The 17,922-nt window shown below is 44.0% G+C and overlaps 1 protein-coding gene across 1 annotated transcript in view; it reads left to right on the forward strand.

The window, feature by feature from the left end:
- Positions 1 to 358: 358 nt before the first annotated feature.
- Positions 359 to 17,922, forward strand: part of LOC8051568 (grpE protein homolog 1, mitochondrial) — a 31,771-nt gene continuing 14,207 nt past the window's right edge. Inside the window, exons 1-2 of the mRNA XM_029984181.3 lie at positions 359 to 530; positions 6,551 to 6,695. Of these exons, the coding sequence (XP_029840041.2) occupies positions 433 to 530; positions 6,551 to 6,695 (243 nt within the window). The 5' untranslated portion in view covers positions 359 to 432. The remainder of the gene's footprint in view (positions 531 to 6,550; positions 6,696 to 17,922) is intronic.

Here is a 17,922-nt window from a genome sequence, read left to right on the forward strand (position 1 = left end):
TGAACATGCGCTCTATCTCCCGACCCCTGGAGCTTTGGCCGTACTGCACGTTTTTAGTGAGACGGAGCATGATTGCGTTTACCAGTGAACGTCATGTTGGTCGGTCGTGTCCGATTAATCTATCCCGTCTTGTCTTTGTTTTGCACACCACTTGCAGCGCATGCCCATATTCCGTACAAAATACTGATTGCCCTGATTACCCGATTGCTTACGCGAAAAACAAGAGAAGAACCCATCCGCCCTCCCCTTCTACTTCTGTCGACTAAACTGTTGGTGCTTGGTGCCATCTGACGGAAGAGCGGAAAAACAGCGTGCCGGTGCGTTTCTCAGTACTTCCAAGAGGTGGCGCTGTCTATTCACCATTGACTTTTTATCGGTCTCGCGAGAGCTCGAATAGCATGAGAGAGAACGGGATTTCGACGCTGGTGAAAAATGGTTCCTCACGTAACCATGTGTTCTCCCATGCTTCGGCAAATTTTCCGCGCAGGCTCCTACCTTCCTCTGAAATCGTTTAAACCGTCTTCTACAAGGTAAGTTAACAGCACGAGGGTTATGATGGAATACCACTCGTATGGGAATCTATCTGAAATCCGTCAATTCAATCTGCCGGCTCTGTGTCGTCAGCTTCTTCACGCCGGCAACAGCAGAACGGCTGATTTCCCTGCTTTAGCTTCTTGCGTGTGGTACTCATAGGTAATTGTGTGTAGCGTGTCGTTCAATTCAGAGCCAGTTGTTTTTGCGTGTAAGCGTCTGACGTTTGTTTAAAAAGTGATGCTTGCCGAAGAATCTCCGCTGGTTCGTTCAGTGACCTTGTTCAATTAATGAATCACGTGTTCTTTCTGGCAGTGAGTGAGTCTACTGGTATAATTTTATACCGTGTATACCTTGAAGTAAGATACATTTGGTGTCTGCTTCACGCATTGTAAGGGGGTTGAAAACGATTACTGCTGATGCAATTTAGTGACAACTCGTTAAATGACTCACGTGTTCCGGCGCTTAATGTTAACGTGAAGCCGCGATCGCACTTGCCCACTACTCTTTTGGAATTGACTGTCTTCAGGCTAAATGGATTGCATCCAAGCCCCTGAGTCTGAATGCGTACTCGCGATGAACGTTTCTGGCTGCGTGAACTCGCGTTCCCTAAAGCCTAAATCTTGTCAACATGATATCGATCTGCTAATTCGAAAAATGGCCCATTCCGATATCTGTCTTAGAGCACTGCGCGGGCCTATTTTTTGAAGGCCTGGCCGGGCCTGGGCCCGCTGACTGTCTCACCCGGCCCGAGCCCTGCCCGTTGGGTATCTTACCTGATCAGGTTCGGCCTGGGCCCGGCCCGGCTGGAGGCTATGGGAGACGTCTTGCCCCGGCGAGAGGTCGAGGCTTGCTTCATTGCCTAAATTCGAAGCCGCCTTAGGAAGGTGTTGGTGGCGTATTCAGAAAAAAATTGCCGCTGCTTCGATCATAGGCTTTTTCATTAATCTAAATTAATCCCTTAACGAGGACTTCCATGGCCAAAAGACATTGGCAAAAAGAAAAAGTTTTTTTTTTTGTTTGGTCCTTATTTTGCTAACATTTTTTGGTACCGCATATCTCGTCGAGCATTTTTTTTTTTGTGTGTTGTTATTTATGCATTGGTTTCTGAAGCACAATTAGCTCCAATGTTTTGGGACAGAAGGCGCTTCCGCTTTCTCCTGTGTGATAAAAAGAGCAACCGTCTAAAGATGCGCCCCAGAAGACCAACTGAAGAGCAGTGCATCTACAGACATGCCCCCCCCCCAAGCTGCGATCAAAATGGCCACACATCTGAAGATGCACTGCTTAGTTACGGGGTTAAACCAAAGCTGTGTGTTTGAAATCACAACTTTAGCCTGAGAAGCATTTTGGAGAGCTCTATGCTTAGGCACGTGGCTTTTGTTTCAGTCAGTTGGGAGGGTAATCATGTTAAATTAGACTGTTGATGCAAAGAAGAGAGGAGATAGTTCATATATTGCTTTTGTATGTAGTTATCGATGCAGGTGCGAACCGTCTGAGCACCCGGCTTGATCCCGAGCACTCGGCTCGGTCCCGAGCACAATGCTTGCCCAGGCCCGGTCTGGCCAGTCCTGGGCTTTCGGCTTGGGCAGGGCCCATGCAGGACTTTATTTTCTAAACATAATCTTTTATAGGGTGGTATTAGTCTGAGCAAAGGATCAATGTTTAATCAAACAAGCGGCTCTCATCGAAGGACGATTTAGCAAAGTGTGCTGTTCATTTCGGCAAAATGTGTTGAAACTAGATGAAATTCAAAGATAAGGGAACTGCTGGCAATGTGAGATATGTATTTTGTGGGCACGAAGCAATCACGTTATGGCTTTGTTTTCGTGTGTGACCATTCTAAGCGTAATGCCAACGAGACAGTGCAAATGGTTCATTGCTTGCCTTTGTGGTGGGGGGCTTCAGGAGCATACACAAGGGGTGTTCAACAGTTTATCTAACTTAATAAGAAGGAAGAGCATCTTCACAATTTTTTGTTTTATTTTTTAAAATAGTCCCTGGTAGCCATATGCACTTTGTCAAGAATTCCTTCAATAACTTTAAACTATTTGAAAAAAAAAAAAAAAATTCTGTTTGATCTTCAAAACAGGACGTCGTAGCTGCCTTGATGCCTTCGTCATTTGAAATTCACTGTCTACGGAAATATTTTTTTTAAAACTCTGGACAGTAAATAATATGAAAGAGCCAGGTTAGGACTGTAGGATGGATGGTTCAGCTGCTGGAACTCGCATTCACGAATTGCAGCCTGTGATTGACTTAACATGAGAACCGGTGCATTGCCGTGAAGAAAGAGCATGCCTCCTGCAAGTTTTTCTTGTCTTTTCTTCTTGCTTGACTCCCGCAAAACGATCATTGTGTTGGCTTAACTCTCGCCGGTTATGGTTGTCTTGTGTGGCATGAAATCCAGAAACAAAAGTCCTTCAACATCACAGAAAACAGTTGCCATGATTTTGCCAGCAGATTTTTGTTTGCCTTAAAACTTTATGAAATGGGGGATGACTTGTGCTTCCATTGCGTTGACCCCATTTTGGGCTTGGAATCTCTGTGATAGACAAGTCTCATCTTCAGTTACCGAACAATGAAAAAAAAATCACTCGGCCTTCACGGGGCATCTTCAAGTTCTGACAGCACTGGAGCCTCGTGGCCTTCTGGCATGGCTTTAGAATTCTTGGAACCCATTTTGTGCTAACCTTTGACATGCCTAAGTTTTGTTGAATGATTTTCCAAACTGAACCTGCCTAGATGCCCATTTCTTTAGCTATTCAAGAATCCATAATTCTTCTGTCTGACAAAATGAAATCCCTGACTCTTTTGCACAATATTGTGGAAGTTGCTTACGAAGACCGTCCAGTGTGAGGGACATCTTGAACCAAAATTTTACTTTTCAATGTGATGGGGTCTGCAGTCTTGCTTTCACGAATCTCCTTTGGCTTTTTCTTTTCTACGAAATATTACCACTGATGGTTTCTTCAAATCTAGCATTTTCTTACTTTAACTCTTGTCCCTTAAAATGTTAGGCTTGCACTGAGCTGCAACTGTGCATGTGTAATCTTGAGATATTTCACAACATGCCCAGACAAGCTTACTACTTTCTTTCATACTCGGGTATATAAATGACTGAACACCCCTCATATCTGCAAGTGAATTGAGTACCCCCCTGGTCTAATGATACCACATCTTAAAGTTTTAGTTTTTGCAGTATGTTAACAAAAGTTTGAGTCAAAACATATGGCTATTCGCTAAACGTCATTTGATAAAATGATCAATTGATAAAGTGACCACCATTCGGTAAATAGACCATTTTCAAAAGTCCATCAAGCAAAATTATAATTGGGGTTGTGTTGATATTTATACAGCGTGTAGTTGGTCAGCCATTTCAAAGTTGTGACGAGTCACTCGCTGTAGATGAGCAATTTAGCCAGTGCAGTACAAGCGCTAGCCTGGGGTCTTTAGTGTGCACCACGCAGTAGTGATACACAACCGTACGCCGGTACAATGCTCATCCAGATCGAAACGAGCAAAGGTGAAGATTGAATCCAGGATCCCTGGGTTCTGCAGCGCAAGCTTTCGCTCCACGTTCTCCGAACTGGTGTGTGCTACCCCACTCGGCCACTGATCCCCCTCCATCAGGCAACATTGGTGGTCACCGTCGCTTGCTCACGAAGTGCGTGATTGAATCAGAGTTCGCGCCGAACGCTGACGCAAGACCTTCTGTCCAATAAATGCTCAGAGTATGTGAGCAAGCAATGGCAAGCAGGTGTTGGTGCTGATATTTGAAAAGGGTCTATTGTCGGTCGTTGGAGCAGCGTTTGCTATAAGAACTATAAAATTTTCAGTGTAGTGTTGTTTCCATAGGAACAGCAGATAGTTTCTCAATTTTTGGGAAACCTCATATCAATGTTTCCCTTTGTGGTAACAGACTGTCTTTTCTACTTGAACAGTTTGTTCTAATAAGGAATAGTTCATATTGTAAGCAGTGAGAGAGTGCAGGCGAGCTGGAGCTGGTAATTAATCGACATCTTGTAAACCCCATCTCAGGGTTTACAAGATGTCGAATAGTTCATAACTTGTCATATTTTTATAATTATTTACCTAATTTTATTTTGCACCTTGTTTGGCTGGTGCATTTGCCACATTTATTTCGGTTGGTATCAAAGCAAGAAATTACTTAGCCGAATATGACTTGAGAATTTGTGCATGGCCATCCTCAGTGGCTCCGAGACAAAGCGATAACTTACAGAGCCCCAGTTGGCTGGTTCAAATCCTGGCCGAGGTACCTGCAGTTTTATGGAGGTTTGCTATCGAGTAAGCACCGTTTAATTTAGCTTTTGGCTGCATGTCAGAAGATCCCCTGGTGGTCAAACTTGGTCTTCGGTACTCTACTGAGGTATGCCAGATGCCATCTGTTGATTTGGTACATAAAACCTTCAGAACTTAGTTAATATTTGTGAATCGCTGCGTGCCACGGGAATGAAAGAACAAACAAAAGAACACCCAAAAGTGCAAGAAGCTGATTGGCCGATCGCCTGAATGGAATTCGTCTAATCGTAATATGAAATTCCTTTGTGATAAGGCTGTAGCTCTCCCCTGTACTAATGGATGGCATATACAGTGCAAACAAGCGATTGCCAGTTTTTTCTTTTTTTTTCTTTTTAATTTGAACCGCTGCCACACAAATTACTAATGTGGCGGAATGTCCTCATCGAGGGCAGTAGTGTAAGCGGTGAAGTTTAGTGCCAGCCATACTCTTTCTGAACAAAATGTGGAAAAGTGCCAATGTTCTGTTTGTGCTAACAGTGTCGCACTGTGTGCTAACAGTTTCGTACCTTTGGCATGTGGCACAGCAGAGTGTCTTTGCTTTCTAGTCAGCAGTCTAGTGACCGACTGAGGCCCTTAAAATGCTGCTTCTTTTTTGTCCTGCTTTCTCAATAGTTAAAGTAACTATATAGCTCCACTTGCAGAGCAGGGTGCCATAAAATACCGGGGGAGCGCCCACCCCACTTTCACTGGAAACTGGATTAATCTAGACATGGGCGCTTAACATATTACTTGCATAATTCCCATGTATGGGAAATGTTGGGTGCTTCTGCAGTATTTTAAGGTATTGCAATTGTTTGCCATTTGATGCCCAGTATTGCTAGAGATGAGAGTAGGGTGTTTTAGTAGATCGTTGCGATGACTGATAATGATACCCGATACTCCACGGACACCTTTGCGCATGCATCATGTCGGTATCGGGTATTGTTATTGGACGTTATTAGAGGTATCAAAAGAATCTACTTAAACTCTTCAGTAAGTTTTACAGGAAATTCTCCACTTCATTGGCTGTGCATGTGCCGCTGTGCCTCTTCCTCAGCAGCTACGAAACAGTATGCATTGTCTACTTGCTTGGACTTTGTGACAAGCACATTAAAACATTACTTTTCTTATAAAAAATGCAATTGTACACAAGCCAGCTTGTGCACACAACATTCAAAGAGCTTGGAATAGCTTCCAGCTCGTCAGACTTCAGTGTAAGCTATAAATGTTATGAACGCTAAGCAAAAATTAGGTTACACCCAAAACTCTGCTCTGCATGGCCCTTCATTGCTTCTGTACAGTACTGTAAAATATCAAGCAAGCGCCCTCTCGAAATTTAGTGATAATCGCAAAAAAATGAAGGATAGGCACTTGTCTGGTCATCAATTTTACATATCAATGTACTGTGCATATTTTCTCAGTTCTTAATTTGGGTATGGGCGCGGTATTCTACGGTATTTAATTTTTGTGCATGTGGCCTTTTATTCACCAGTAAGAAGCTTGTTTTGAAGGGAAAAAGATTGCAGCACTCTTGCTCCACCATTTCAGTAACTCCCATTTGTGTCTACTGATTTTTATAGTAGTAGTTGCTTCATTTTCGTTGTGGTATTTTGTCATGCTTAGTTGTGCCAGTAAGTTAATTGGGACGTATGAGTTGACTGATTAGTTTTGCGAAGTTTCATGGAGACTTGACAGCAAGGTTTCTTCATTACTGCAGGGTCCAGTTTTCCACAGCCACTACAGCTCCTCCAAGCGAAAGGGAAACAGAGTCACCCAAAGAAGAGAAAGCAGCGGTGGATGATGCTTTAGTTGCTTGCCAAGAGGAGAACCGCAAGCTTGTGGAGCAGATCAAAGCCATTGATGTGAGTAAATGCTTTGGCTAGTTCTTCGTAGGGTATCTTCAATGTTCTGGAGGCACAGAAGTTTTAAGGGTTATGTTTTTAAACGAACGAAGAGCAGGAAAGACATTTTGATAAGGGACTGACGGTTAATTTCAATCATCTGAAGTCGTTTAATGTCCAGCTGAAATCTTGGTTACACAAGTGTTGACTGAATGTGCCTTTTCTGAATGTTGTTCAGAAATTCTGCCCAGTTTTCTAGATTTAGGGATTGATTTTTTAGGACAGTTGCTGTCCCTGTATGAAGAAGTACAATTTTTATTTTCTGATGGTTCTGTTGTGTGTCAGGTTTCATATTTTATTTCCAGGGGGCCTACTGTGAAACTGAAACTATAGACTTGTAGTGACAGCAACACTGGTAATTAGCTGTGGCATTGGCATACTCCGTTCATGCCTAAGCAGAGACTGCAGTGGGAGCTTCGTGCCCTCCGGAGCAATCAGCCCTCTTATCACCTGATGCGGCTTTCTGCTCGTGGGTATGGGTGGGAGCATGATGATGTGTCAAAAGAGAGCGTATGACTGGTCCAACAAGGATGTAGCTTCCACCTCAGTTTCAGCTTGGGGGTGGACGGAGTATAGTGATGTCGCTTTTGTGCCACGCCACATATCTGTTGCTCGCTCACTCATTGCAGTTATTGTTGCTAGATTTTTCTGCATCCCAACTTAAGTGGCTGCGCTCAAGTTCGTTCGAGAAGTAGCTTTAATTGCTTGTTCGGACAGCAGTGGAAAAGCACTTGCTACATAAAAATTATGATACATTGCCCAGTTGCTTCAGCAGCAGTTGACCTGCTGGCAGCCTGCTCAGAAACTGAGAGCCTTTCTAAGACCAATTTTAGTAGGGATCCTGCACGGGTGGTTCAGTAGTGCCATTTGTGCCATTTCGATAAATTCCCGCTTGCCTGTGCCTTGCTGCGCCCCAAGGGAAAAATTGCGCCAAACTGCGCCAAAGCGAACAAATCTGCGAACAAATTGGTTTTTGAAAGATTTTTCGTTTGAGTCTGGCAACTGAGGGAATACAGTGGGGTTTGGCCATCACAATCCAATCCAGATTTCCGGCTCCATGGCACTGTTTCACATGTTTCGCACCAATTTAACCAACATTCGTAACACACTGCAGTTTTAACGGTTTTAGTTGCCTTTTGAAGTGCACCACTAAAAGTTAGCAAACAAAAGCAATTTTTTTTCTTCTTGCTCATGTTTAGAAGCGTGACTCTGTTTTATAGGAATGTGCTCGCACATGGTTGCCATTTCGTTAGCATGCTTGGTCGGGACTGCTTGTTTACGAATTGTTGCCTTTTTTCACGTCGATTGATGTGAATCCTTGATCATACTACTCATTAAAATTTCTATACATTAGGAAAGAAACCAGAATATTTTTATTGATTATTTGCTCGTTTCACGTGCGAAGACTTTGTATAGTGCCAATTTACCTCTCTATCTAGAGCAGGGGTCTCGAAACCCCAGCCCACAGAGGTGCTTCGTCCGGCCTGCAGTTGGCCGCGGTCTTTCCAGTGATGCCCGGCCCGCAGCCCACTATCACAGATGTAAAAATAAAAATGAAGCAAAGTACAAGGATGGTGGAAACCCAAAGGTTTTATTCTGGAAGAGCTGCACTTTTGGATTGCCAACGCCGGTCAGAATCCAGTCACGAGCCTGGGTGCAAGGAATGCGCACCTGGGATCGTCAGTCTCACGTGCTCCACGCGTGGTGGGTGTCCAAGTACACACACACAAAAAAAAAAAAAAAAAAACATAAAAAAAAGGGAAAAAAAGATGGCGTTGCAACAAACTTTTAAAGCAAAAGCGAAGATATAAAAATGATTGGAGAAAATCTGCATCAGAACGCGGGTTCTCTCGCCATAGTATTTGTTGTACATTGTCATCAATAGCATCACTATATTCATAGTTTTTTCTTTCATATCTGTGTAACTATGATCTGTGTCATAACTCTTGCATATTTTCATCATCAGATCTAGCATTGTCATTAGTCTTCTGCTTTGTGTTAATATATGGACTGATTTATGCCTGTTGAGTTCTCTGGAGCACAATTATTTTGTAACATCATACCTTACCTTTTTTTTTAGTTTTGCTCTATATTTTAATTTTTGTATTTAAATGTTTATTTAGGCTTATTTATGTAGTATTTCCTAATTTATGTAATCTTGTCTATTTTCTGACCCTGACTCCACAACGGGTCCCCAATCCGGTCCCTTAGCCAAAACGTAGATGCCTAATCTAGAGAGTTAAATTGGTACTCTGCATCGACCTCTCAATGGTTATAGTTGGCAAGCTTATATCAATTCTGCTAACCTTTGTCTACTAGCACTAATACAAACAAAACACAAATTTGACTGTTTATGGCACAACTTCACAGCAGTCTAAGGGCAATTTGACTGTAGTCTGTGAGTTTAAGAGTAAAGTTGAAGCTGCTCCCACCTCTATCCACTTCAGCAGAGCGAAAGCTGGAGAGGAGGTTGCCCCCTCTCTAGCGTTCGCTCTGCAAAAGTGGAAAGAGGGGGAAGGAGCTTCCACTTTACTCTTAACCTGTCACCAACTGTAGTATAGTATAATTGCTAACTTTGGGTTTTTAACGGGCATCACACAACTGATTGCATGAATTTATGCCATCATCACAGTAGTGGAACTGCTGCACCTTTTATGCCAAACTGCACCAGAACGGATAACCTGCTACATGCTGCTCCAAATGATGTATGTGTGCACAATTTGCGCCATGTCTGCGCCAAAGGGAACTGTTCTCGAAAAGGAGACTGAAAGTGTCTGGCACGTGTCATTCTTGGCGATGCCACTGAAAATTAAGAAAGTAGTTTTATTTTATTTTTTCAGTTGCCTGAGTACTATGTGCGAAGACTAGGGCTGCGTGAATATTGGAATTATCGAAAAGTAGTTCCAAATATTACACTACGTGCTATTCGCTTCAAAATGGACTGCAATATTAATATTTTTCGAAGTGTTGATCACGGCGCGATAGCCCCCTTGCGTGCACTTCTCCTCAAGCATTGGTGCACTGTGGAGAAGCAATACCCGCGGAGCTGACACCGCATACTCGCGACTCTCTTTGCCGCAGCGCAGCCGCGCACTTAGGCGAAAAAGACATCTTCAAAGTTGTATGGTGAAGGGTTGTGACATATGTGCCAATTGCGCCATTTTGATACAAACCCAATTTTCTGCGCCTAGTTGTGCCAAAAACGCAAAATCTCTCAAAATTGCGCCACAGTGCACCAAAGTAACTCAAAACCAAAACAAAAAAAGTTGGCGGCTACGCTAGATTTAGCGGGAAACGAGAGCTTGGTTGGCAATATTCAATCTCGTTAGAGTTATAGTGCACGGCACGGGCACAGGGTGGCACAAGCAACCGCCGAATTCGAAGATTTCAGCTGTAGTACCCTTCTATACCTATGATACATTGTCTTTTCCCGATTTTCCTACTACTTTCCGCTGTCATTTGTGACTGCATGCTACCGGTTCGCTGTCATGCGGCTCGCTGTCTGGCCGCGGGAGGTACGACGCACAGGCTATCAAGATGAGCAAACCTAAGTATTTCTTTCGTCTTGAGAGTAAACCTTTTCTTAAAAGTGTTATTGAGCGCCTCCATTTTGTAATTGTTCATTCGTGTCCGTAATCTTCTGGTCAAAATGGACGCGCCGTCGCCGTGAGGGTACTTTTGGTTATCACACACATGCTTCCAGTTTGTGGACAATCGAATGAATCAGTAACACACCCGTTTTTAGCATGCATGTGCTGCTCATAGTTTTTCTACCAATTCAATGGTTTTTCTACCAATTCACTATTTCCCTTGTGACTCACTTTTGTTTGGAGTTTTTTCTATCTGCACATGCTTTCTACGAGCATCCAATCAATGTCTGGTTGTAGTAAACCATGCTTCCCTGTTGATGCTCTCGAATCACCGCTTTAAAAAGTTCCGCTTTGACACCAGTTCGTATAATCTTGAGGTACCTGGTGCCCACCTAACTTTGCAGCAAGCCTGTTTCCTGTCTTCATCTATGCGCATAAAACTCACGTTTGTCTTTTCCGTTTTTCTCTTTCTTTTATATTTTATCTCGGTGCGTATCGGCACTGATGACTTATCGGAACCAGGATGGAAAAAAATAGATTAAAAAAGAAAAATCAGATTTATGTTATTTAAATCAGATTTCTTATGATTTAAATTGCTGATAGCTGCTCTAACATTTTCTGCTCCTAATATGATCCAAACTGTAGACTTTTTGTGCTTTGAAGTTGCTCCAAAATGCATAAACTGCTGCTCCACAAAGAGAATTTTGTGCTCCTAAGCGGCTTCAAAATCCTGATTTTTCTGCTCCAAAACTTGCTCCAAAATCTGTTTCACCTGTCTACCCCTGACGGTGCATGCACACGCCTGGTGTAATAAAATAAATAAATAAAACGAGAAGGAGGGGGGGGGAGACAAACAGGAAACCTTTTAATTGGTGATATTTACATTGCAGGGTAATTCAGCGAGCGATCGAACTTGCATGTCCACTCAACATGTTTTTAATTTTTTTTTTTTATATGTGATGTACAGATAAATGAATTGCACGAAACTGAACTTTTGTCTCGAAAAAGCGTTTTCACTGCGAGATAAAAATGCTTGAGTGCTCTGCCACACGGGCAGCTCGAATGCCATTTACAACGAATGACATTCGTGCGATTGACGAATCGGCTCGCGATCTGTCGCGCGTTGAACGCCCCATGCTCGGACTGTCGCGCGCTGATTGGCCGATCGTTCAAATGTCATTCGTTGTAAATGGCATTCGAGTTGCCCGTGGGGCACGGGTATAAGATTGCGCGACAGCCCTGCTCCCACTGCGGACTGCAATATTTCTGAAATTGGAAAACAGCGCTCAAAAAGACGAAGACGACGAGAGAAGAGCACAGGACAAGCACTTGTCCTGTGCTCTTCTCTCGTCGTCTTCGTCTTTTTGCGCGCTGTTTTCCAATTTCAGAAGTCATGAACCAACTCGCTTGCATCGCCTTAGGACTGCAATAGTTGCCAACTTTGCGGTCCTGTGGAAGGCAGGCAAAGAGTATTACGCCAAAAATGTTTCCCGTTTCATGTAATGCACCAAAGTTTAAGTCAACTGCATGCAATTATTATGTGCTCTATGAATTAAAAAAAATATAAAAAATTCACAACTTTAGACCAGGTGAAACAAATACACAAACTTTGAGGCCTTCTACCTCAATATGTGTGGCATTAACGAGTTTAAAAGCTACACATAATATAGGCCAGGGCATCACAAATATTTGTGCAAAATACGAACTTCCCATAAAAATATCAGTATTAAATTTTTTTCTTTTCTAAAACACATAAACAAAAATATTCACATTGAAAAAACGAAATAAAAAAGAAACCTGGTCTCGATTTTGTTGTAATTGGGGTACAATTCTCCTTAAGCTAAGCAAAAACAATGTACAAAAACATGTTGCACCATTTGCTTGGTACAAAAGTTCTAGGCGGTCAAAGTGGTGGTGGCAAAGCGTCTTGACTTTGCCGTTTTTCGCTTCACCCGCTGCTGGTATCTTTTTTTTTTCTTTTTCTAGGAAAAAGCAACATTTTCTTTTTGCCACAAATAAGAATTTTATGTGTTGTCGCTTGCTGTAATAGAATATATCTTCTCAGATTTATTTTTTTGCTTGTGGCTGTTTACGGGCATTTATGAAAGGTTACGCTGATGCATGCAGTGCACATTCTAGTGGAGAACCAGCATATACCACTTCTTTGTTCACACTATTTTTGTAGCTACCCAGGCACTCGGGAGGAACGTACGAACAGGAAACAATGATTCCTGTTTCGGCGCCTCGTAAGCGAAATACGAGCTCCTACTTGGTGAACCAGTGTGTGTGGGAGGGCTTGGCAAGGCAGGGCTTCTTGAACTTGATCGCGCTTGGACTTCGCATTTCTCAATCATTAAAACTGTAGAGAATAAAAGAATGACGCCTCGGGTACAAGGGTACGGGGCGCTTATGCTACAGTGGAGCCAAGGAGGAGGTTTACGTTTGTCACGCTGTATACGTGGTTCGCGGTCGCTGTCAGGAACTGGTAAGATATTTGAGCTCGCGTTTACCTTGTAGCAAACGTACACATCCCCCTTGGCTTCTCAGTAACATAAGCGCCAGGGACCCTTGTACCCAAGGCATCGTGCCTTTATTCTCTACAGTTCTAATAAATGATTCAGACCAACTCCGGCACGAAAACTTGTTAATGCGCTTCTTTCCTTATGTTTAAAAACGTAGCAGCGTCCTAAATACGACGGTTCGTCAACGCTCTCCCTTGAAGGAGGTTTGGAGAAACCACTAAACTCTGAGCGCATCAAAGTGTATTACTGCGACAGTACAGCTAGAGTGTTTAGGAATGCGTGGTGGCAGAATTGGTGTCGGCGCGTCAGTGATGTCATCTGGACAGCTGTGTGTTTGGTGTGTATACCCAGGAAAGGGCACAGAGGCAGAGCTTAACTGCACATGAACTTTGACTCTGCCTGGTTCGTGGCCACTGGCGTGGGTCGTCAGCGGGGGAACTCCTCGGTCGCATCAGCATTGCAAAACCTTCGGGCGTCAGTTGGTTTGGCGGCACAGACAAAGCAACGGGAGAAGTGACAGGCGTCGCCGTTGTGCACGCAGCTCGCAGTTCACTCAGTTTTTTGCGCTGGTTACCTCTGCGTTCACAAGAAGAACATACCTTCCAACAGACAGTTTCACAGTGTCAAGCTCCTAGATGTTGAATCACTGCGGAAGCTGCATGCTATGATCTGATAATTTGCAGTATACAGACCAGGTCTGCCAGCACTGGTTTGGGTGCCTGAAGGGGCTCCTATCCTCATCTGCCGTCAGACCTGATGAAACCAACGAGACTTTTCTTCAGGAAGAAGAGCTGATATCCTCATCTGCGGGCACACCTGAAGAAACCGAGACACTTTCGCAAAAAGAAGAAGCAGTCAATGACCTGACCAAGTCATTGACTGCTCCTTCTTGCTACGGCCAAGAAACCACCCAGAAAAGGCTGCAGAAGATGCTGGAAAGGCCACTGTCAGCAGTCTCTGCAATGCCGTCTGCTCCCTGCTCCTTATCTGGGAAGCAGCTTGTGGGGATTCCTGTGTTCTCCCTTCCCCGATGGCTGCGATAGTGGCCGCGGGTTGAAACGCTTGGCCGCGCCTTTGCCATGAGCTCCCACCTGTTCGTGAAGCGGAGTGTCCCCTGTCTTGGAGGGCCCTCCCCTCACTCTCTCTCGGGGGAACCTCTTTCCGTTCCCCCGCTCGGATGCGGATCACTGCTGACAGGCGAGGAGGTTTTGCTGCTTGTTTTCCCGCTTTCGGGAAGGACTCGTAGATGTGGGGATTCCTGTGGTCTCCCTTCCCCGATGGCTGTGATAGCGGCCACGGGTCGAAACGCTCGGCCGCCGACACCTCAACGGGAAGATGAAGACAATCTCCTTGAATCAAAAGTGTGCCGTCCTTGACAAAGTGTGCGTAAACGTAAAGAATGGCGTCCACTGTTGGCATCCTCTGCTGGGCTGTCGCAGCTTTCGACATGGTCCATACGTAGCAGGATCTTTTGTTTGATCTGAGCTTCTCGCAATGGGCGAGAAGCAGCTCCGATCTAGCAGAAGACTCATGCAGAGAAGCCTCGACCGCTTTCTGCAAGCTCGATAAACGTGCCCTTGACAGCCAGTAATATCTTTTTTTTTTTTCTAATGTTATTTGTATGAGTGCATCTTCATATATAACGAAGAAGCGGATATAGCAAAGCGATTTCCGATTTCTGTTGACTTCGTTAAAACCGGTCTCGACATATACCTAAGAATTTTTTTGAAAATGTGTTTTTTCAAAATAACTTTTTTTTGTGTCACTATTTTTATCGGAAGTTCATATTTTGCAGGAATAATATGGATGCCCTGGCCTATATTATGTGTAGTTTTCAAACTCGGTAATGTCATTAATATTGAGGTAGAAGGCCTCAAATTTAGTGTATAGGGTAGTCCAAGTCACCAGGCTCGATCTAAAATGGACCGTAAGAATCGACGCTTGCACATAGCAATCTAAACTTTTCGTCAAAGGTGTATTCTACAGGTCGGTTTTTTCTTGCAAAATTACAAAGCATAGTTCTCTCTCTGTAAGAAATAAGGCCAAGAAACTTGCCAGGGTCTATGGCGGGCAGCGATGCAGACGACAGGGGTTCAGTAGCGGGGTGTGTTTGGAATTCATATTGATAGATGGCGTTGGGAGCAGCGTTTGAAGGTGCAGCCGACGAGTGAAAGAAAGCAGACGACACGCAGACGAAATCCACTGCCATTATGCAAACACGTTTTTTTTTACTTTCAGTTTTGCTTTTATTGTCTGCATTTTTTAACCGAAGGTACATTTCAAAAAGATTATGTTCATTTTAATAAGCCATGGTGGTCGCGCTAAGGAGGTAGCGCCACCTATCAATACGAATGCCAAGCACACCCTGCTACTGAACCCCTGTCGTCTGCGTCGCTCCCCGTTGTAGACCTTGTCAAGTTTCTTGGCCTTATTTTTTTACAGAAAGAGAACTATGCTTCGTAATTTTACAAGAAAAAACCGACCTGTGAAATACACCTTTGATGAAAAGTTTAGATTGCTACGTGCAGGCATAGATTTTTACGGTCCATTTTAGATCATGCCTGGTGATTTGGACCACAATATATTTGTTTCACCTGGTCTAAAGTTATGACTTTTTTATATATTTTTTTATAAATTCATAGAGCACATAATAATTGCATGCAGTTGACTTAAACTTTGGCGTACTGCTTTTTGCCTGCCTTCCACAGGGCCGCAAAGTTGGCAACTATTTCAGTTCACGGTGGGAGCCGGGCCATCGTGCAATCTCAAAGCATTTTTTTTTAGTAGTGAAAACGCGTTCTCTAGACAAAAAGTTCAGTATCGTACAATTCATTTGTGTGTACATCACATATAAAAAAAAAGTCAAGTAGACATGCAGGTTTGATCTCTCGTGGAATCACCCTGCAGTAAAATGTTCAAAATTTAACTGTGGCTATTATGCAAGGGTATGTTAGGCAGGGCTGTTCTAGCAACCTGTGTTCATTATTTGTGCTTTTTTTTTTTTTTTAATTTAGAATTGAAGAAACTATTTGCATATTGCAAGAAGATTTAATAAATCCCCTCAAATAGTTATGGCTGGGGTCCTTTATGGCTTAATTTTGTCAAGCCTGCCATTTACGTGCCATCCCAATGTAGTTGTAGGAGTTTCTGAGGTCACAGTCTATAAATATAGCTATATTAAATTTAACAGAGCTCATAAATGGGCAATTAGAAGCTTGAGAACAACCTTCGTGAGTTCAGCTGAATTTTAGTTTAAGCATGGTGTAACAGTAGTGAAAGGCGTGGGGAAAGGCGCAGCAACTTTTCAATATTCAATTAAAAAATATTTGGCCAAAACCACTATTTACTTAGAATTTGCTTTGAACCCAGAATCTAATATTTGCACATGCCTAACGAAGAGTTGTCAGTTTTTGTGCAAATGGTGCTGACATTGATCGCAGTGATAGCTAGCGCTACTCGTTGTGATCGGTCTGAATAGCTATGTGCTCCGCTTAGCTGCTGTATGAACAGTAGCAGGTTGAGTACAAGCGAGGGCAGCGTGAGACACATTAATGTTTAACTGTCCGTATTATGTCAAACTCGCGACAATTAGGTCAGTGTGATACAAACCCTAAATAGTAGCCAAAAAGCGTTTTTTATGTCAAACACAGACTCAAGACACCATCGGTACTCATAATAGGTTGAAAGGCAACTCCGGTTCATACTTTCGATTTTGGGATTATGACTGTTTTTAGTGCAGTCAGCGTCTCTGAATTGCAAGGTGTAATTTTTTTTTCGTTATTGTGCGTAGTTTTAAAGATATCGACGCCTCAAAGCTTTGTTTGGGGCGGCTAACAAAACCGGAGCTAGCCGCTCGAGGCCCCGGCAACACTGGAAATCAGCCGCTATGTGAACGTGACGTCAGGATCGTTCTCGTTCAACGAGTACGCAGGCTGAGTGGCACCTATCTCTGTTGCGCTAGCCATCTAAAGATAAGAGGTAAGCTGATTTTGTTTTAATTCTGTATACATGGTAGTTATCCAGCATATGTAGCAAGAGTTAGTGCGTATACCCAAAAGCTTGCGACTGGAAAACCCATGAACTTGTACGGTGCCGTACTCAGCGGCCGCCGTCGTGCGTGTGCTATGCCGTACTCGTCGCTTGCATACCTAAAAGCTAGCAACTGGAAAACGAGTGAACTCGTTCGGTGCCGTACTTGGCGGCTGTCGCCATGTGCGCGGTCTTCCGTACTCGTTGCTAGGCCTAAATTGTCACCGGGGCTCCGTGGATGGAGCAGCGTTGCTCTATGCTGCGCTGCCAGTGACCTAGAGTACTGGGGACCCTCACGCTTTCGCGCTGCGGGTCAGTCCCAGACACGAAGCTTTGAGGCTCTCTGGCGCGGGCCGCGGCGCCCTAACACATGTGTGCTATGCAGTACCCGTCTGTTTTTTCGTTCTTTTTTCCTCGGGCGCGTAAAAGCCGAAGTCCAAAGTCCGCTCGTTGAACAGCGTTCACCCACACCTTCTCCAATTTCTGGTCCGTTGGAAACTTGTGAAAAAGCATCTCCGTGTTGCGCAGCGGGTTGTTTGAGCAGCCCACAGCGCTGCAAGTTGCACTCGGCATCCTTCGAGGAACAGCTGGGCAGTCTTGGGCGCACTGAGTTGCTCGCTAAAACGAGTCTTGGAGTCCTCACAAGCAAATAAACAAAAGGCTATGCCAAAGCTACACGGGCTACAGATAAAAGCAATGGCTAAACACGCCAATCACAAGCCGAAGTAGTGGTGGTAGCGGCTCAAAGAAGCGCACTCCGCGCAACGCCCGGAACGGAGGAAAAAAAAGAGAACGATACTGACGTCACGGCCCAATGTTGCTTAAGCGATCGGCTACCCGCTGGCCGCCCGCTAAGGAGCAGCGGCTCGCGGCAGGTCGCATTTTTATTATCGGCATTAGTTGAGAATCCGGCGTCCCACGGACATAATATTTTGGCTGGGGTCGTATTTTGTGTCACTACAGCAATACCAGTAATTTATTTCATTTTGAGGTTTGAACCGGAGTTGCCCTTTAACTGAGACATCTGCAAAATTGCCAGCGTATGCT

This window comes from Ixodes scapularis, unplaced genomic scaffold (genome assembly GCF_016920785.2).
Source record: "Ixodes scapularis isolate PalLabHiFi unplaced genomic scaffold, ASM1692078v2 PGA_scaffold9__187_contigs__length_104089568, whole genome shotgun sequence".
In the NCBI taxonomy this organism is placed as follows: domain Eukaryota; kingdom Metazoa; phylum Arthropoda; class Arachnida; order Ixodida; family Ixodidae; genus Ixodes; species Ixodes scapularis.